This window comes from Corvus kubaryi, unplaced genomic scaffold (assembly GCF_017639235.1).
Source record: "Corvus kubaryi isolate FWS band 111438036 unplaced genomic scaffold, C.kubaryi_AGA036_p1.0 37391, whole genome shotgun sequence".
Lineage (NCBI taxonomy): Eukaryota > Metazoa > Chordata > Aves > Passeriformes > Corvidae > Corvus > Corvus kubaryi.
The window spans coordinates 11,627,506-11,648,208 of NW_024581130.1; the positions used below are offsets into that span (position 1 = coordinate 11,627,506).

General features: G+C 39.1%; 1 protein-coding gene across 17 annotated transcripts in view; it reads right to left on the reverse strand.

Annotated features, from left to right (window-relative positions):
* Positions 1 to 20,703, reverse strand: part of SYNJ1 (synaptojanin 1) — a 49,989-nt gene that overhangs the window by 12,012 nt on the left and 17,274 nt on the right. For 7 of the 17 annotated variants that reach the window (XM_042038013.1, XM_042038006.1, XM_042038008.1 and 4 more), the window contains exons 11-26: positions 19,711 to 19,863; positions 16,484 to 16,649; positions 15,237 to 15,260; positions 12,030 to 12,221; positions 11,569 to 11,653; positions 10,404 to 10,544; positions 9,866 to 10,058; positions 8,881 to 9,039; positions 6,895 to 7,051; positions 6,445 to 6,562; positions 6,122 to 6,337; positions 5,418 to 5,496; positions 4,256 to 4,418; positions 3,429 to 3,635; positions 2,662 to 2,790; positions 2,041 to 2,079 (exon numbers count right to left, since the gene is read on the reverse strand). In XM_042038013.1, the coding sequence (XP_041893947.1) occupies positions 2,041 to 2,079; positions 2,662 to 2,790; positions 3,429 to 3,635; positions 4,256 to 4,418; positions 5,418 to 5,496; positions 6,122 to 6,337; positions 6,445 to 6,562; positions 6,895 to 7,051; positions 8,881 to 9,039; positions 9,866 to 10,058; positions 10,404 to 10,544; positions 11,569 to 11,653; positions 12,030 to 12,221; positions 15,237 to 15,260; positions 16,484 to 16,649; positions 19,711 to 19,863 (2,221 nt within the window). The remainder of the gene's footprint in view (positions 1 to 2,040; positions 2,080 to 2,661; positions 2,791 to 3,428; positions 3,636 to 4,255; positions 4,419 to 5,417; positions 5,497 to 6,121; positions 6,338 to 6,444; positions 6,563 to 6,894; positions 7,052 to 8,880; positions 9,040 to 9,865; positions 10,059 to 10,403; positions 10,545 to 11,568; positions 11,654 to 12,029; positions 12,222 to 15,236; positions 15,261 to 16,483; positions 16,650 to 19,710; positions 19,864 to 20,703) is intronic. The other 10 variants (XM_042038009.1, XM_042038003.1, XM_042038017.1 and 7 more) reach the window with 3 other exon arrangements.

A 20,703-nucleotide genomic window follows, 5' to 3' on the forward strand; every position in this document is an offset into this window, starting at 1 on the left:
AGCAGTGAAGCTGCACAGGGGCAGGGCACTGCCCAAGAACATTCCACTGCTCTTGTTTTATGCAGGATGATGACCAAAGCCAGCTCCTTTCAGCGGAAGGGAGACACAGGGACACAGGTTCATACGTTGGGGCACCAGATGGAGAGCAAGATCTCTGGGCATGATGATTTGGGCAAGTTTAAAAATATTCTCTACATGGGAGAGAAATGGCACAGAGGGTAAATACCTGAGATTTTACTCACTCATAATACTCTTCAACAGTAATAAAGCAAAATTATCATGCTGCAATAATGCTATCACAATGGGTAGCAGAGGAATATTTTAATCTTACAGACAATGAAAAATAGTTTAAACCAATGATAAATACCTTTACCACAACAATCAGGAAAACTCTGACTACTAGTATTAAAGGAAAAAAACCCACAAATGTTACTGTCCCAGTTTATTAACTTCAACTGAAAATTAGCAGCCTTTATAGTTTTTAATGTTATCTGAAAATTTAATCTGTAATGTATTAAAAATATCTTGTGTAAACAGAACACAACATTTTAATTTTTAACTAAATTGTTTACTGGAGCTTATATAACCCTCAGTAAATTTTTTTTTTTACCAGCATACAAAAGGTCTACACTTTGTAAAGCCCTGCAACGAGTGCAGAGCCTTGTTCACCTGAATTCTGAGTTGCTCCTGATACAAAATATGAGCAAATTAAAACACTTAGATGCCCAAATCCTCCTCTCATCTTCAAAGCCATTAGGAAAAGTGCCATAGGCATTGAAGGGACTGAAGCACTTGGGGGAAAAAAGGTCAAAAGACGTGAGGGGGAAAAGTAATATTTAAAAGGCAGAACATTTTAAAGACATGATCAATGTCCCTTTGCATGTGCTACGGAAGTCTAAACCCAAAGTCTGATCCACTTACACACTGTACGGGGATATTTTCACAGAGCTTTAGGAGCCCTCCTCCTAGGGAAGAGAAACAGGCGACTTTTCCCCACTAAAGTAACCCATAAGGACATTTATTTTGGTTCCAGCCCTGTGCTACGTTGCTCAGAGCTGAGCTCAGATACCCCTGAGAAGCAAAGTATTCATACTTATACATGTACACCATGAGTGGAAAATGAAGAGCAGAAAAAAAGTGAAGAGCTTTAGGTTGGAATAATACATGAAAAAATACACTCCAGTCTCAAATGATTGCATAAAAAGCAAGTTTTATGCAAGTTACAACTCTATGGAAAGCTCTGTTGGGAAAGAAGATAAAAGAAGATGACTAGTCTTTGCACAATTGAGACAAACTAGGCAAACAGGATTGTCAGTGCACAGAAGACTACACAGGACTGGAGAACACTGAATTAAATCTCAACTATACTGAGTGTCGTCTATCAACTGCTTTCTAAAGCTTCTGCATTTTAACTCATTTGAAATATTACACTTTTGGCATGAAAACCTCTTTGTCTCACCAGTATCTAAGAGTCAAGTGCATTTTTGCCTGACACCAAAGTTAGCTGATAGTTACAGACTATGTAAAATTAAAATAGTTTATGTATTTTCTGAGATTGCTCAAAACTTTTGAAGCATTTTGTCAAAAAACCCTCTTTCCTACCAACTGAGGGGCAGTGCCTGGAAGTACTTCAGTGCCACCAACAATTCTCACCCTCTCTCACATATTGGTGAGCTGAATTAAGTCCAAGCAGGACAGCAAAACGTATGACAGAGAAGGACAAAGACTACTTTGAAGAAGCACTTTAGAAAAGATAGCTAAATGTATTCACCCAGGACGAAGCAATAAAAGCCTGGAACAACTTAGACCTCTGACTTTAAAACACCAACTTCTGGAGAAATACTATTTCACTGAAAAGTCAAACGTAGCTCAGAGGGGGAAGAAAGAAATGATATTGACATTCATGAATTATCCAATTCTGTAACTTGGAGAATTGCCCATTTTTATACCTTTGGAAATCATCACGTTAAGTATTGTCACAACAGATCCCCACAGCAGTTTTGCTATGCAGTCATATTCAAAAACAATTAAAAGCATTACCTCCAAATTCTTTTCTAGCAGGTGCAGGACTCCTACCGCCTGACAGTATTTAAGAAATGAATGCAGCAATAATGAAAAATATCAATATAGTAGGAGGGAAGAAAAAGAATAAGAAAGTTAAAAATCACAAGGGTCAGTTTGTTATTAACTAAGCTGCTCAAATGCTTCTGAATATCCCGTTTCTCTTAGTGCTCAATTGTTCACATCGTCAGATGATACAAATGAAGACTACATTAAAAACTTGGACATGATAAAATGCATATAGACTGATGCCAAAATTAAAGGAACACCAATGAATCAATGAATGCACAAGTTCATTCCTATTTTAGTTCAAATTAGATGCTATAAAAAGTGAAAATGTTGAGTAAAATCTGCTGTAAAACTTCACATTTTTAAAACTGAAAATAAGTTTTCATAAACTTATCCAACTAACAATATTTAAATGGTAAATATGCCATTATTTCTCATACTGTTATTGCTTTTAAATGTACCAATTAAACATTTCAGTTAAAAAACAGTGAGCCCCAAGTGTAATATGCAGTTTGGGTTTGCACTTTTCAAGTTCATCACACAGACTTGAAAACAAATACTCCTGAGTACCTGAAAAGGTCCCCAAATTACCTGAGGGTGGAGGTGGCCGTTGTGGAGGAGCAGGACGTGCAGGAGGAGCGACGGGGCGAGGAGGTGGAGGACGCTTTGGCTCCAGGCTCTGGGGAGGCTCCTTCTGCTGGGCACCAGTCTGGAATTCAGCTGAAGGATATGACAGACAACAACACAAAAATTAATCTCTTGGAAATTCTAATCCCAGCAAAGCTTTTCTAATAGCAAGTTCTTCTCACAGAGAGGACAGGAAGTCCCCAGCCTTGGAAACAACAATCCAGAAGTTTTTGAGAGAGGGAAAACGAGGAATGAACCAATGATGAAAAGAAGCAGATTTCCTAAACCAAAGTTTTTGTCTCGTGTGTTTTAATAAATTTATGCTTTTCATGAAATCCTGAACAATCTTACCAATTGCAGCATCTCAAATTTTGATTCTGACCCCCATCTGTGAACTACGTTCTCTGGAAAAAAGTGCTACAAACGGAATTCTCAAGGCATTTGGGCAGTTAAAATAAACTCAATTAGAAGCTATTCCAAACACCATCATTGTGTTCACAGGTTCACTTCATCATCTAAAAAAAAGGCTGTGTTTAAACAGAAGTTTTCTTATTGTGGTCCCAATTTACAAATGTGCTGATCACAGTTTATATCTTGGAGCTGACAAGAGCAAGGGTTGCAAGGGTCTGTATTCTGGGAGCATGACTGGAGCGAACCAGGATTCTACAGACACTTTGCAACAGAACTTGTGTGTGGCAGTTCCAGAGGCAGTGGAGCCATGCAATACACACCATGTGTGGAAACAGGTGGTCCAGGAGTTTTTCCTGGGGCTCGGCTGGGTCTCACCGGGAGCGTGGGTCCGTCCGACAGCGTTGGGGACTGGCAGGGGCTGGAACGCGGGGAAGAGCTCGGCGAGGTTCCAAGCCCTGTACTTGACGCTGGCTGTAGGTGCTGAGGAAGGATTTCTTCCACTTCAGCACTGTAGTCATCGATGTCTCCTGAAGAACAAGCCCCAGAAAAGAAAAGTACGTAAAAACTGATTCTGGGCATGAGATTTCATGCAAAAAAAGCCCCAGAGTTCCAAGGAATTAGCTCAGCAACCAAAGTATGATTCTGGCATCCCAAAATTATACATGAAGAATGCATATGTATTCAAACCAGCTGAAAATACTTCAAATGCATAATATATATGATAGATATATAGTAAACGTAATTGTAACAGTGTGGCAACTGTGAAATTGATTAATCTAAGAAACAATCAGCTTTACAGGTTATTTCCTTGGTTTGCAATATGGAAAGCTTCACTTGTTCTCCAGAAGGTTGGGCAGGGGATTGCAAGATATCTGCTATTTCTGATAAATTCTGCTTGCAAAAGGTGGAATGGTGTTGAAAAAAAGGCTCAACGTGGATGTGCTTTTGAAGAGTAAGCTGTCAATTAAGAATATATTTAAATGTAGATGAGAGTGAAGCAGATTGTCAAGATACTGTTGGAAATAATGTGATTTCTAATCTGTTTTAGATGGGCATAAACTTGTTAGGTATTTAGATACGCATTAATTAATCACATTATTTAGGACTGTAAGCATTTCAAAATAAGGAGTGCTTTATCTCAACAAACCTTCCATATCGTAGTCTGCAGTAACCTCAGCATCTTCACAAAGTAAAGTGGAGCTTGTTGATGAAGGCAGCCCAATATTAATCTTCTCTAGATTCATTTCATCTTCCAAACTTCTGATCCAATCTGGATTTTTCAAGTTGATGTTTATAATCCTTCCTTGTAGCTGAATTGCCAAAAAAGGTATGCACAAAATAGAAGTTTTTAAGAGCAGGAATATTAAGGCTCAGCATTTTAGATTTAAAATGAAAAAAAAAAAAATTCCTGAAAATACCACAAATAAGGTTATCAGAATTCCTGCAACTAAACAAAAATCATTCTGCTTTTCACTTCATTTTGGTAAGTAACTACATTTATGTAATTTAAACTGTTCATTACCACCATTTAATATTTGTTTTTGTAGAAAAACTAACAACTCATCTCCTACGGTTCTCTTTTTCAATTCATCAGGAAGCTTCCGGTTTCTTTACTCTGACAGAAACACTATTCTTCATAATGAAAAACAGACTTGCTCATAAACAACATGAATAAAGTCATTTTTAGAGGATGGCACAGAGCAGGTCTTCATTCTGCAAACTGACATTCTACCCTGAGCCTCCTTCCTTTCTGAGCCTGCCAGTGACACCTCAGCAGATCCAAGGATCCATGTGTAAACATTAGGCGTTCCAAGTCTAACAGCCACAGACGAGTAAAAATTTGAACGTCAGAAGTTAAATTTTCACAAAGATGAAATCCTGGCCCCATAGAAGTCCATGCGAGCTGAAATTCTGACATTTTTCAGAGTTCGCAGTAGAGAAGTGCTAAGTTTTTAGTAACTGCAGGCTATGAATATGTTAAACTGGTTCATTCTAGAAAATAAACTCTGCTTTTTAAATAATAAAAAGCACCCCAAACCCCTCATTTGATGAAGATGCCCCTCAGTAGGAGATCTTGATTTGTCTAACAGTACTCCTCCTAAAAATAAATTGAGTTTGATACTTCTTTTATGTGGCTTTTGAAACTCAACATACTGGTATGAGGCTATTAAAAAAAAAAAAAAAAAAGAAAGAAAAGATGCAACAGTCTAGTACGGAACAGAACAAACAAAAAATCCAATCCACACAAGAAGACTTAAAAAACCTGGATTTTCTCTTGCTATACGAAGGTTCAGTCATGTTTACATTACCTCAATGCCATTCAAATTCATAACACTCAAAGCAGAGCTTCCTTCCAAAAATGTTACCCACATCTTGTCTTCCACAAACCTGCAAAATTAATTGGAAACAATAATCAGCAAAATACCACAACACTTAATAGTGCAATTGCCAGGTTAGTGAAAATGAAACATCCTCATTTTCAGTTCATTTGAAACTACTAACCTAATTCTAGAATACAAAATTTATATGAAATTCTCAAAAATAAGAGTATCTGGGAGAATCATGTCTGAAAACGGAGACACATACAGGTATGTAAAATGAATTCTAGAGACATTTAAGTTCAAATACAAATGTTAAAAACGAAACAGATCATCTAAGGAAGTAACTGTATTCAGGAAATTGGTGGGAACAATGAAGATGCATTTTGGACTTGCTCCAACAGTTCCAAGTCCAGATAGGACAAGGGGGGGGGGGGAAGGGCTTCCCACTGCCAGAGGGTAAGATGGGATACCGGGAAGAAATTCTTTCCTGTGAGGGTGGGGAGGCCCTGGCACAGGCTGCCCAGAGAAGCTGTGGCTGCCCCATCCCTGGAAGCATCCGAGGCCAGGTCACAGCAACCTGGTCTAGTGGAAGGTGTCCCCATGGCAGCAAGTGTGACTGGATGATCCCTTTCAACCCAAAACATTCCATGATTTTCTAAGTAGAGATTAAAAGTAAGAAGTTTTTTTTTAACCTTATAAGTATAACTTCACCATAGCTTGCAAATTTTTGAAGAAGATCATCAATCAAGTTATCATCAAAATAGTTTTCTTCTGCTGAAGAACTTCTGATGGAGACCATCACAGTACCATCAGGTGGTCCTTGCATTGCAATCACCTCCTTATACACTTTTTGTCTCTCTTCTGCTTCAATTTCAAATATGTCGATGTCAATCAGTGCAACCACAGGCCTTGGAAAAAACAGACAAGAAAATCCTGTCAGCAGAGTATCTGAGCAACAAAATACACAGCATGAAGATTAAATCTTAGGAAGTAATGTATAAAATTAAACTGGAACCTGTGATCAGATGTTTTCAGCTCTGCTCTTCCGTAGTGCAACAAAGTGCCAGGATTCCACGTATAAGGGACATTACTGTCACTGTGAAAACTTGCATTCAGGAGATCCAGGTCTTCAGCTACAATCAGCAGTGAAAACAAAAGAGGAAAAATACAGCGATTGAAAGGATGTGCTACTTGTAGAAAGCAAAAACATAGGAAGTAAATCCAAATTGAGTGCCTCCTACAGAACCCCCCTCCCCACCCCAAGTTTCTTTTGCACTCCTCAAATGACAGTAATTGGGATCTGATTCATGGCCCTTTGTTCAGCCTCACTGCATTTACTGAAGGTCTGTTAACAAGTGTTCTGTCTCCTAATGAGCCAGGGACAGGAGCTTACTGTTAACATCACTAAATGGATCCTCTAAGTCACTTAAAGAGCATTTTAAACAACTGAAGGAAACCCTCAAACCTGATCTGTCAAACGGCCATTTTCTTCTCCTCCAAAGGATCCGATCCGTCCACGCTGGTGTGCGACACTTTTCACTGGTGTCATAGTCATCAGAGAACAGATCATATTTGTATGTAGGGGCAAAATTGATTTTCCCTTCCAGAAATCCCCTAAAAATCTGTAAGCAACAGAAGACAGAAAGAGATGGGAAACAGCTTGAAACGTATCAGAATTCTCTATTCTAACACTGAGAACCTGTATAAACACCTCAAAACAAAACAAAAAAACCTGTTATTTGTTAATATGGATTCTTCTCCACATTTTATCTACCTTAAAACATTTGACACTATGACTAAATAGTGACCCAGACAATCACCAATGAACAGAAGTATGCCAGCAGTTACATCTTTAAGCCCAGGCCCACAAGCAACCTACTGTTCCTTCAATGTCATTACCAACTGGAGGTCACCCAGAACACCCATGCTTTAACATGGCATTTTAATCTGGTGCTTAGATGTTCCTGTGTCAGCAAAAGTTGGGGATTAAGATTTATATTTTATCTATCTGAACATGTCAAATGTTCTCGCAAATTCACAGACTCACACCCTGGTTTGGGTTGGAAGGGGCCCTAAAGATCATCCAGTTCCAAGCCCTTGCCACGGGGTCACTAGAGCAGGTTGCTCAGGGTGCCACATAACCTGGCCTTGAACACTTCCAGGGAGAAGTTGACACAAGATGCCCCCTCAAATAAGCAGGAGGTTAAAAAAAAAAAAAAAAGGAAAAAAATGGAGTCCTTAATACATTCAATGTATTCAAAGTGAGCTTCTCACTCATTAAGTGTTTAAACTGGACACAAGATAAAACCCTTCAGCTAAACTCAGCCAGCTCCATTCTTGAGTTCAACCTTGTATGAGCAGCTTTCCTTCACTTCAGAGAGCTGTAAAATAGAAATCTAACTTGGATCTTACAGTCGAATCTGCATCAAGTCACAGGCTAACCTGCTTTTCTTGTCAGAAATACAATTTGAAATCCAGTGAATTTAAAAGCCAACGTCAGAAGATCAATGTCAGAATGCTAGAAGTTCCACAACTTCTGAGACAATTAATTTGTTTGCCTTCAGTAATTATTTTCTAGCCTACTTTTACAGAGCGAGTTGCTATGTAAACACCTTCCCTGAGCAGCAGGTATAGGGGTGAACCTGCCACAGCCGTGGAGCTCCCCCAGGGAGCTGCTTCTACCCAGCCAGCAGCTTCTAAATCATGGAATATCAGCCCAACAGTGCAATGCTATTCCTGCTCCCCAGGCAGGAGTCCTTTTCATATTCTGGTAGCTTCCATAGATTTCTCCAGCTTTATAACTGCTGGAGGTGTCTCCAAAACCTTTACACCTCTTGTTTTGATCCACTTAACAGACAATCAATGCCGTCTGCCCATGTGAACGTACATCTTGCTTTCTCTAGGAAACAGCTGTTACAAAAAAAAAAAAAAAAAAAAAAACCAAACGAAAGAGAATAAAAATATCCAGTGTTTTGCCTCCTGTTCTGGTGCACAAGATACCAGCACAAATGGAAGGGGACTCTAAACCAGCAAAAGCACTGCTTGTGATCAAAGTGCTGGCGAGCAGAATGAACCAACAGTAGAGGACTGTCACCCATTTTACCATCTCCAGCCTTCCCACACAGAGCTGCAAAGAGAGACCAAGAAACCCTACAAATCTAAAAGCTGTAGCTTTCTTCAGACTTTGTTACTGTGTTTTCTTTGCAAGTAAGAAGGCTGCCATTTGGACTATTCCCAACAGTAACAGCATTAGACGTATTACAATTGAACTAAAGAGTAACGTTGCCAAACATGACAAATATTCTTTTAAAATAGTTGCATCAGATAAAAAGAAAAATATGGTAATTAGAAAACTCCAGGCTGAGGATAGAGATTTACAGGATCATCATAGAATTACTAAAACCAGTAAGAAAAATGAAGTATTCTCAAGCATGGTGACCTTTGAACATACCTGTCCAGAGTTTTTTTGATTGATAAGCTGGTCTCCTGCTATGAGGGGATCCCAGTTCTGTTGTCGTATTAGGTCCTTCACCTCCTCATTGGGCAAATCTATTCGATAATTGAAGTCCCCACACCAAAAAATATAGTCATGGGAAAAGAGCATCCTTCCCTGTACAACAGCAGCACACACTGGAGTTAAAAACAACCGAGTGACAAATTTACTACTTCCAGGTTCAGAAATTCAGTTTTTAGCTGTGAAGCATGTATAATTCCAGGGTTTAGAGTGAGAACTTTTACGTCCCCCTTTGTTTTGATTTTTTCACTGCCCATAAGTAAAACCAAGCAGATACACTGGCAGCTTGAAATAGCAGCATTTAGGAAACAGCTGGATATGGTACTTGCTAGGAAAACTGAAACACGACAGTGGGGACAAATTTAGGAAATAAAAAAACCCCTGTAAAATAAGATGTAAGACTCCTGCACAGTGCCACAGAAATTAACAAACGACAGTTTGATGACAAAATTTAAAACAGCTTTAAGTCTCAAGGAAGCATTTTGTTGCACTGATAAAATTTTCACCTTGGTGTTTATGAGAACACAGCATAGAATCACTCCTGTGTACTGAAAACAGGGCTGTTTCCCAGCGATTTTTTTCTCATAGGTGATTGTCTCCTGGGCCTACAAAAGTTCTACTGCATGTCAAGGATCTGCAAGGTCTCTTTCCTATGCGAAGTCCTTGATTCCAAATGCAAGTCAACTCATGTTCCATCATCTCCATCATTACACTGGAAAGGTCTATTCTTTCTGCAGTCTTCTATTTTGCTAAATAAACATTGTGGGAACTCAATTATCTCTGAGATCTCTAACCCAAGGAAATCTGATTTCCACAGGAATCTGGGGAAGGGGGAAAATGCAAATGGAGCTTTGGGATGACACTTCTGGAGCTCCAAGCACTTCACTTCTCATTTGTTATGGAATTTGAACACTGTGCTTACCATTGGAAAACCAAGCTTGCGAGATATTTCTACAAAGTCTTCATTTCTCTCCTTGACTTGGGATTGCCCTGCAGCAAAATGACTACACACAAAGCAAAGGCTGGAGGTATGGAACAGCATCCGAATGGCCACTGCACCTTTGTTCCCAGTGGCTCCTCCCATGCCAGTCTTGACAGTATCAACAGCAACATCCCTGAAATAGTGAAACAACTATTAAACATTCCAGTAACCTGGCATAGACTGCTCCGAGTGTGACACTGGGCTGGGAGGGACACATTGTTCTTCCAGCCACAGGGCTAGTTTTAACGAGTTCCAACAGCCACTGAGCAGTAACAGGATAAAACCTCAGCTTTTCAAGCTGCCTGGGCAACCAAGGAGGCATTTAAAAACTAAGATAAAAGAACTTAAACAACTGCTTCACCAGAAGGTGGAACAGCTCTTTCAGAGCCCCACATGGCTCTGAGGGCATTTGGGTGTTATCCTGCAACAGAAAGCAAGCTGACGGTGCCCCAAGCTGGAGCCAGCTGTGCTCACTGACCTGATAAAGGGAGCATGCTGGGGCCTGATGAACACGAAGAGGCAGACGCCCACCAGCTGCTCTGAAGCCAGCAGCACGTACTTGTAATCTCTGGAGATGGTCTTCTGCAGCTCAGCAGCCCAGAGCTTCTGATTGGTGGTGCTGGCAGTGAGATTAAAAACACCAGGTTCGAAATAAACAAAACTGAGCAGGTTTCTAGCTGGTGATTGAGCTGACTAAACTACATTCAAGAACCTCAAGTAAACCTTGAGGAAGTAAACCAAAGCCAAGTTGCAAATGGTGCTCAAATCCCTCCCCAGCAGACACACAGGTTCTAGACTGTCATGACATAATTGTTTCACATTCAGCCTCTACAAATGCTGCCTCACTTTTCCCAACACCACAGACAACTTTAGGAGCCATGGCTATCTTTCCTGTGTTTATGAGCCTAGACTAGAGGAGCAAAACCTAAGAATTGTTTTAGGGAGTTACTTCCTAGCCTAGAGCTCAATCGATAGAACAGGTGTCCACAGTCTCAGATCAAGAAGAAACATCCTTAGAGACCTAACAGACTATGGTTTTCAGAGCCAGCACTGGACAGAAATGAAAAATATCAGGCCTGGAAACAGCATTAACTACACGTATGGTGAAAACAGGGGATGACAGGCTAACACTTGGTACCCAAAAGACAAAAATCCGCACAAAGGCTACAGCATTATAGGCTTCAGGTGCTCTTCCCAATGAGTTAAACCTTCCCTAACACCAGGAAATAATGCAAAACAGGCAGAGAAAACAATGGACAAAGGGAATATGGTGCTAGGACTACACACACATTTATCATTGGTATCACCCACCACTGAGAAAAATGTATTTCCATGACCCAGTCTGCTAGGAGTGAAAAATCCCAACTCCACAATAACATATCCATGCAATATATGGAATGGCAGTGAAAACTAACAGTGTGGAAGGAAGCCTTCCTTGAAACAGATCACAATCTGATACAGAACAGCATACCAACAACACGTGCTTTTGAGAAGATTTTCATGGGATTTGTTGTTCCCAGCAATACAAAACACAGGAACTGCAGAACACTGCGAGCACTGGAGAAACCAAAATTTCAAATAACACGTGACTTAAAAAAGGTGATTATCAGCCAAACTAGTACTGTGTGGATTGGATCACCCACCTGGCATTCACAATGTTTCCTGCATTTAACTCCACCATTTCTTCAAATCCAATGGCAAATATGTCCACAGGTTTGCTTTTGCGATCTCGAGGTAAATATGGAAAGAGTTAATTCTTGTTTCTAATTAACTTAAGAATGAAGACCTCACATACATATTCATTTTAAGAAAGAAATTCCTTATTTGGAAAAAAATTCCTCCCTGTGAGGGTGGGGAGGCCCTAGGCTGCCCAGAAAACCTGTGTCTGTCCCATCCCTGGAAGTGTCCAAGACCAGGTTGGACGGGGCTCAGAACAACTTGGGCTAGTGGAAGGTGTCCTTGCCCGTGGCAGGGGTTGAGACTGGATCGTTAAGGTCCCTTCCTACACAATTCTACAATTCTGTGATATCTGTTTCAATGTTTGTGATCTACTTAGAAAAATCACAGTTTTCAGGAAAAACTCATGACAGAACACAAATCCTACCTTGGAATTCATGGATCCCAGCCAATTTTGGTGCATCCAGAAGCCAGTCAGTGAGGGTTTGATTTCTGAAGGCAATACTTCGAAACTGCTTCCCCCCATTGACGTTCCATGTCCCAACACAGACTCGGATTTTTTTCGGTTTTGCATACTTGTAGAAGTTCTCACACATGCTCTTCAGTACTTTTACAGATGCTGCAAAAACATTTGAAAAGACATTATTTTCATAGTGAATGATTCTTCAGAAAACTCGGCAGTGAGATCTTTCCAAAGTGCACAAAGTTAAACTGTGAAAGCACATGGAATGCAGCTTTCCCAGGGGAAAATACCCTTAGAGACACATTACTTGTGTGGGTAAGACACTGACTGAAAACCAGCAGTGATTTGTTCAAAATTATATAGAGAAAAATAATACACGAAGGAAACAATTTCCACGTTTTATAAATATCTGTTGTTCTTTCACCTCATCTGTGACTCTCTAAGGAAACCATAATTTTTCATACATACCAACAAGGGTATCTACCTCATTTTCACAGATTAAATTTATGAAATCCAATCTCTGTTACAGAGCCAACTTGCAGATATATTCATTTTTGGAAGTGTAAAAGTGGCTGATACACTACAAGTAACAAAATAGAGAAGGTACATTATTTCATCATATCACAGTATGCCTATTTAAACCACAAATCTCAATTATTTTTAGGTCAGCTGAATTCCTAAAGATCTGCTTTAGTGAGGACAGTAGGCTGGGATTCAAAATAATTAAACTCACTTCTCTGTCCCATCAGCCTTTACCTGTGCCTTGTTTTTATCTGCCAGATGGAGAGAGAGGAACAACCCATCTGTACAGGACATTGTGAGAAACACAGAAAGAAAAAAGCTGGTTCAACGGTCAGGTACTTTACCTAAGCAATATTAATTTACCTATTTTGAATGTTCTCATGGTTATCAGACTCCAAAAGAACAACATAAACAATATTAGATGGAATTCTTCCCTTCACTTGTCGCTGCCTAGAAAAATACGCAGTTGCTGGAAACAGTATTTTCATTTAAATCCCCAAAATAAGATCATTAGTGAGCTGCTGTTGTCTTTTCAGTTATTCTTTCTAAGTTTATCATCTTGGCTACCTGGTTAAAACAAAACTCAGGTATTCTCTCTCCCTACTGGGTTTGACAAAAACTGGAAGCAAGAGAGGAAAATATATTGTGTTTGTTGGCTGTGAACTCTTTCCCTGCTGAACAAATCACACACCCATAAACGGGCCAATCACACAGAAAAGACAGTGAACTGGTTGGCGTCTCCTTGGGGTGCTCCAAGCAGATCATACTTGGGATCATGCTTTCCTCATGAAAATACAGGGCAATGCAGTCTAGAAGATAGTAAGGAGCCAACAGGGTACTTGAGCCCTCCAGGCAAGAGCCAAATACCACATCTGCTTCTGACCCACACCCCAGGTGACTCCAGCCAGGAACTCGAGCACATGCCCAAAAGGCCACAGAGTGTCAAGGACAGGAGCTACCTCAGCACCCGGCCACTGAAGGGAAAACAATCCCAGAAGTGCTGTCACCACAACACATCCAAGAACCCAAATCATCCGAAGGGCTGGCTGAACCCCAGGAACCCAAACTGGTGTCGTAGGCAGCTGTGCAGGCCTGCAGAGATGAGCCTTTGCAGCACTCTAAGCAAGTTGAATAGCAGAGTTTGGTGGTTTCTCATCTCTGGTTCCTTCTTTCTCTTTTGAAAATTTAGTAGATTTCAGCTTCCTTTTAGTCACTCCAAATCATTCAGTTGCTATACAGAAGCTTTTAAGAAAAGCTGCAAAACTCAATTATTGCCTATTTGACTCCTGATGTTGTTATGAGACCCTAATGTGAAAAGCCTTACCGGGTTAGAGTCTAACTTTAGAACTGAACAGACAACAAGCTTATTGCAAACAAAAAATTGATATCTTTAAACTAGCCGTCTTCCTAAATTGTAGAATGACTCCTTTTATAAATTAGAGTAATTAAAAATAAAAATTTCTACTGCTTTCCAAAATATTGAGTGAACCAAGTGCTTTTCAGGGCTCCTGAGACCATGATTTTTCTACATATTTCTAGTTATTTATCTCTTCAGCTAAATTGTGCCTCACTCTCCAACATCAGAAATCCAATCAGTTACATCTTCTGTTATTTTGCAGCAAAAATACTTCGGCTGCTGCTCTTACTAGGCAAGCAGAAATTTGGAAATCAGTTCTACAAAGGAATCGTTAATTTAAAATTCTCTTTGGGATATTCCATGCAACTGAACTTGATGGAACTGTTTTACTGCTGCATCCAAATTCCTGTAGGAATATTTCAATATATGCAATTTGTACCCAGGTGAAACCCTGAAATGCTAAAAACCAGTTGATTTATAACTCCTACAAAAATAGGTATTCTAATAAATAATAAAAATATAAGAATAACAGTAATAATTTATAAATGAATAAAAATAGTTGACTCCTCTTTCAGAGTTGGAAGGTAATACCATCAGTGAGAGTGTGACCAGTCATTCCAATAAACACTTGGTTACACTGACTAAATGCCAGTGAATCACTCAATTTCAGACATACATTACTTGTGACTCAGATTTCATTCTTTAGATACTCCCTAAGAGTTAAGTAGGTAGAGTAAAACACATATAGGAAAAGCAAAATTGGCACATGTAAAGGCCATTTAAATTTGCTCAGCATGCAATAAAATGTGAAGATAAGAGATTAGAAATATTTTATTTTAAATAATGTGTTCTGGGAACAAGAACACGAGGTGCTGCACAGCTGACTAGTTTCCTGCACAAATACATGCATGTGGAGCCTTCTAGCAGCAATTAAGATGAAATAACGAATTGTACTGAAGAATTTGACCTCTTATCCTAAACAAAGCAAAAAATACAGAAGCTTCCAAATAAAAAGGCAAATTCCTTTACAGCCAGAGCATTTGCAAAAATAAACCCCTGCAAATTGGTTACCTCATTTCCTAACTTGCACCCAAGTTCAACTGCAACATTTTTCAGCTCCTCGATTCTCACTTTTCTTGGATTAAAGGATGTTAGGACACAGGAATGTCAGACCCAAACACCACCAGGAAAATGTGAGCCCACAGCCAAATATTACACAGACACAAGAAAAGCCAGAGGACAACGACCGCTGGTCAGGTATTTACAGCTTATTTTACTGTACTATACTATACCTGATTGTAATGATTGCTCTGAAACTACGGATGCAGTAAGAGGAAAACAAGAAAAAATTAGTCAAATAAGTCATTGCTTTTCAGGATTTTCCAGCAATGTGTGAGAAAACATGCTGTTAATATACAGTTTATTACACATAACCATTTGCATCAGTTAAAGCACACGTTTTATGCTGTAAAATCTACAAAGTTTCACAACAGGATTAGCAAATTCTCTTTTCCTTCTTCATTAATAAGGGATTCACACATGTTGAAGTACCCCACTAGTTAACTTGCCACCTAGCAGAGAATGCAGAGACATCTCAGGGAAGAGGGATTAATGCTCCTCAGCTGTCAGGAGCTGCGAACGTGGAAAGGGCAGCTTACATTCGCAGGAAAAGTGAGAAGAAATGAAAACAAATTTTAACTAATTTTGAGGTAAGGTCAATTTAGCAGGTTTCAGATATAAGAAAAGTTACAATAACATGAAACCTTGTGCTAAACAAATGGGACAAAACTACTCGGATTCCACATCGGATGAAGGTGTGGACCCTCGAGATGAAGACTACAACTTGGCAATGATTTTCTTCTAGAGACAGAGATTTTCGCTGACGCTTTGACATACTCTTCCTCATTCTAGGTTGAGATGGGTCGGGGGGAAGGAAAAAAAAATGAAAAGGAAAATTTAACAATGTTATTAATCCCTAAAAATTGCAGTAACCCAGAACATTATTACTCGGGATCTTGGAAACAAGACGCAAATTTAAGTTCCTTCTTTGCCCAAATACGAGCTCCTGTATTTTTTATGTCCCAGGAGAGGACTGAACCCAGCCCTACAACTGAGCCACTGTTTTCTTGTCCACCAGACCTGCAGAAGATGGGATTGACTGCAGTCCGGGGGACCACAGAGGATACATCTCTTTGGGGATGCAGGATTCTGGTTCAGTACCCTGTTCTCATGAGGGGAACCACCTTCCTGGTACCAAACCCTCAAGACTCATGTGGCTGCTCTGCACAAGCAGAGTTTCTTATCAAAATATCTCTGGTTTTGATGCAGAACTTCACCCACAAATCATACACAGGTAAAGAAATTTCTGCAGCACATTAGTTTGCCACTATTAGTAAAGCAGAAGTAACTTTCGTCTTTTAGTAAGCCAAAAGAACATAAAATAGCATTTATACTTTCCAACAGTGCTTTGAAAACAAACTCTATACAGCTTTTTTACACCAAATAGTTATCAGAGATTAAAATCCTGAAAGACACATACCGCGTAAACTGCTGGTGGTTAAGAGAGCCCGTGCTTTATCTGCTAAATCACTATTTAGGGTATTTCCCAATAACAAAACATCAATGGCCTCCTGCTTGGAGCTATCAAAAAAGTTATTTTGGATCGTTCTGGTCACAGAACGAGCACCATCCTTCAGCTTTCCAGCCTGTTAGAGAGGAACACGTATAAAATATTTTATATCGGACACTGCTCATAATACATTGGCAATATTCAGTAGCACATATGTAAACTGTGTTAATGATTTTAAGGGCTAAGGCAATTTTCTTCTTTAAGTGTTAAATCAAATTGTCTGAGCCTACTGTGCTACATGTGCTTTCCCCCCACCCCCAAATGGTAAACACAGTAATACCTACAAGGAGTATCTAACAAGCAGATTTAAATTAAACTAAATAAAATAAAATGCTGCAGGGAGGGGAATTTTTTTTTTTTCCTAAACCCATGGTCTTGAAAAATTAATTTGATACAGTGCCATGTTTAGACCACGACAGGGATTTTGGGCTTTTCCCCAAACAGTGAGAGATGAGCAAGTGCTCGAGTCCAAATACCATGATACATGAAGGTATATGTTTATGCACATAGGAATTCAGAAGTCACATTCTGGAATAACCATGTTAAAAAAACCAGAGAGAGCTTCAACTTAAGACCCCTTAACTTGTTGAAAGAACATGCAAAGTCTCATGCAGTATCCCAGAAGGAACACAGACACTAATCCATGGCTACAGACACACCCGGACACCGTCTCCGCACACTCTGGCCTGACTAATTCGCATGGCAGAGGAACAGTGTCCACAGCTGGGCTAAACAAGAGTCTCCAGAAAAATGTGCTGCTGCTGCAGATGTACCCGAAGGTCACACAGACCTAAAGGATAATGTAACTAACATGTAATGCAGTCTCATACTCAATTCCAAACCTCACAGTGCTGACGTGGGCACACAAAACCACCATTCTGATTACACATGCTGTTGCATGTACTTTGCCTGTGAGGTGTCTGTAAACACACACTACTGCAGGTACATGAAATACAGACTGTGATCCATCAGGGATGCTGCATGGGATTGTGTCATTATAAAAAAATACTCCCAAGTTTACAGCTTGCATTGTCCATGAAAGCCTATTAAATGCATGTGAAAAGAAGGTAAAAGCTTAATAAAACTACCCTAGGATTTAGTTCTATGAATTGTGCTAGACAAGACAGAAGCTACTCTTTTGGCAAGGCTAAGTGGAAGTAAATTGACGCCATGACTTTTGGCAGACAATGGGGATGAGGTGCAGAGAGCACTCTACTGCAAAAGGATTTTGATAGGATATGCTCCCTTCCTGGCAGACAATGTACAACTGATGATCCAAAACCACACTCACCATTCACATATCAGGCAATTAATTGAAAGGAACCCAGAGAAAGCAAAAAAAAGAGCAAGTAAGGAGTTAGATGTAACGAGCATTGTAATACTTTAAAAAGAACTGGTTTTCAGTATAGAAATGTATATTAACACGTTTAGGGTTAAAATAATTTTCTCCTATGTGAAATTTCTGCAATTTTACTTCTAAGTACCCTTGGGCTTTGAAGAATCAAACTGACAAGTAAGAAATGGAACAATTTCAAGCATCAAACTTTTCATCTGAGAAACGAGAATGCAACTTAAAAACTGCATTTTAAAGTATATACTGAGAGTACTCAAAAACATACTGCGTCATGTGCATTGAAACAAGAGCGAGTATTGCATGGCTTTGCAAGCATTAAAGATCCTCTCTGAATAGACAGGATTTGTGTCAGAGATGCTGGGTATGATTTATGAGATGTGATACTAATTAGAGCTGTCCCGGGGCAGGGATCCAGCATCATTGTAAAGACAGCAGAGTAAATGTACTGTCGTGGTTTAACAGTCTGGAACCAGGACATCTACTCTATGTTTTAAACATTAAAAATGGAAATGTAAATACATTAAATGCATTTTTTAAAGTAAAAAAAAAAAAAAAACCAAATAGCCAAATGAACTAGATGAAATAGAAAACTATTAATTTAGGAAAAGGAATTAAGAAGGTTGAATGGCAAAGTCAAGACAAGGGGAGACACTCCATAAAATACTTACTGCTGTTTTCCTGGCAGTCTGGGTGACATTTTTGTGAGAAAATAAAACTAAACATCTTGAACCAAATTCCACTCTATAGTAAAATACAAGCAATTCCCAAATGAAGAAGTCTTGTATGCATCAGTCAAGGGGCAGAATAAGCAACAAGTTTATCTGAGCTCTTTTCTTCTTATGTGTTTTGCTGTGATACCTCCTACATGAGCAGAGAAGGACCCTGGCACAGTGTGAATGAACAAATGATGGAAAATCCAAAACAGTTGGCTATGGGTACATCGGCTATAACATGGAATGAAAAGCAGCACATTCTTCAGCAGAAAGAACAATGTGAAAAGATGTTTTTGAAGGAACTAAAGGCAAAAATTGCTACAGTTCAACATTTATTTGTCTTGACAGGTATCACTTGGCAAGGGACAGGATTAAGGAAACAGAAAAGCAACATTTTGAGGAAAAAAACCCAAAAGACAGCATTAGAACATGGGAACAACCCAGGCATCAACCAAGACAAAACAAGCTGAAGAGAAACATTACACCGTCATGGAACACAGAACTGTTGTCACAGCGTTAGAAAGCAGGGTAGAAATGAAATTTGTGGTGTTTTCAGTAACTGCAGAACTAAAAAGAAAAAGCTGGACAAACATTCAAACAAAACCCATCAGCTACAACTTGTTTAGCATTAACACTATTAAACACTAAAACCACAAACAACATCATATCAAACACACTTGAAAAGGAGATACAGTGAATGAAATAACAGCAGAGGCACAGAGAGAAACGTGAAAAGAATCAAAAGAAACTAAAGCCAATTTGACTATACACTTTTCCGAACTATGTTCTAAAGAAATTGAAGATTTGAGCCTTATCCTTTACACAGAATGGTGTTATCTGCGAGGCAGGAGCGCGCCTAGGAAGGGATGTACAGGAACGTGACCTGCTTATCAACAGAACCAACCATTTGAAGTTAATTGTTTCGGTTGGTTGCCTTTTGTTTGGGATTGTTTTAGGATTACAAAGAACACATTTTTTAAAGAGAGAATCTTGCCATTGCTATATTAATGGCAGAATTTATTAAAACCCATAGTGAACACTGCTAAAACATTTGAAAAGATGTAGTTTACCTTGGCCTTTCCTTCAAGGGCTCCGGTTCCAGCATAAATTTTACTGACAGAATCACCATTCACAGACCACATGGATCGGAAAACTTCCTGAAAGCGAGTAACTAACTGAGGCTTCTCAGCTAATCCTAATACCTCCAGCTGTTTTGTTAGCATCTGCAACAGGTGAAGACAACATTAGCAAAAAAAAAAAAAACTTTAAATATATTTGTTAAAAGGCACATCCTATTTTTCAGCATATATGCATAAAACTCCACAAATCTGGGGTTTATATGCATCATTCCAAGCAAACTGTCACCATATCACACTTGAAAGGCTGCATCATACATGTAATTAGCACCAACACTTCATTTTCTTTTGAAGATAGGTAGTAAAAAAGGAAAATAATTATCTAGCAGATTTGTACATATTTTCATCTTAAAGTTCACCAAACTAAACACAGAAGCTATTTTCAAGAGCTTTCAAAAATCTTTAAAACCTTAGGGTGTCTGACAGCAAGAAGGAGGAGCCTAAAATAACAGACACACAAAAGCAAAATTCTGAAGGTTGGACAGGAATCAACGAAAGATACAAAAGGAAACTTGCAAGACAAAATTAGGAAGAAATAAGCAAGAAGTTTTAGAAATTGGGTGCTTGCTCTTATTTCAGGGGGTCATCCAGAGTTCAGTACTGTTATTTTAAGTATCTAACTGTACTAAATAAAGTAAGAATTCATATATCTCACTTAATAGAATTTTAAAATTAAGTAGTTCTTCAGGATTAACCATTTCCCTTCTTATTAATTAGTTCTATGCTTTTAGCTCTCATACTTCAGCTGAAATCATAATTTAATTCTCATTGCTGAAAAATCTGACACAATGGGTTTAAAAAAACATTATCTTTATCCAGTTCTTAGAAGGGTAAGAAAGGAAAAAACAGACCTTCAAAGCTAAGTTTGACATGTAAGTACTCTACACATCAAGAGTGTAGAAAGATTTATTCTTATGCCATAGAAAA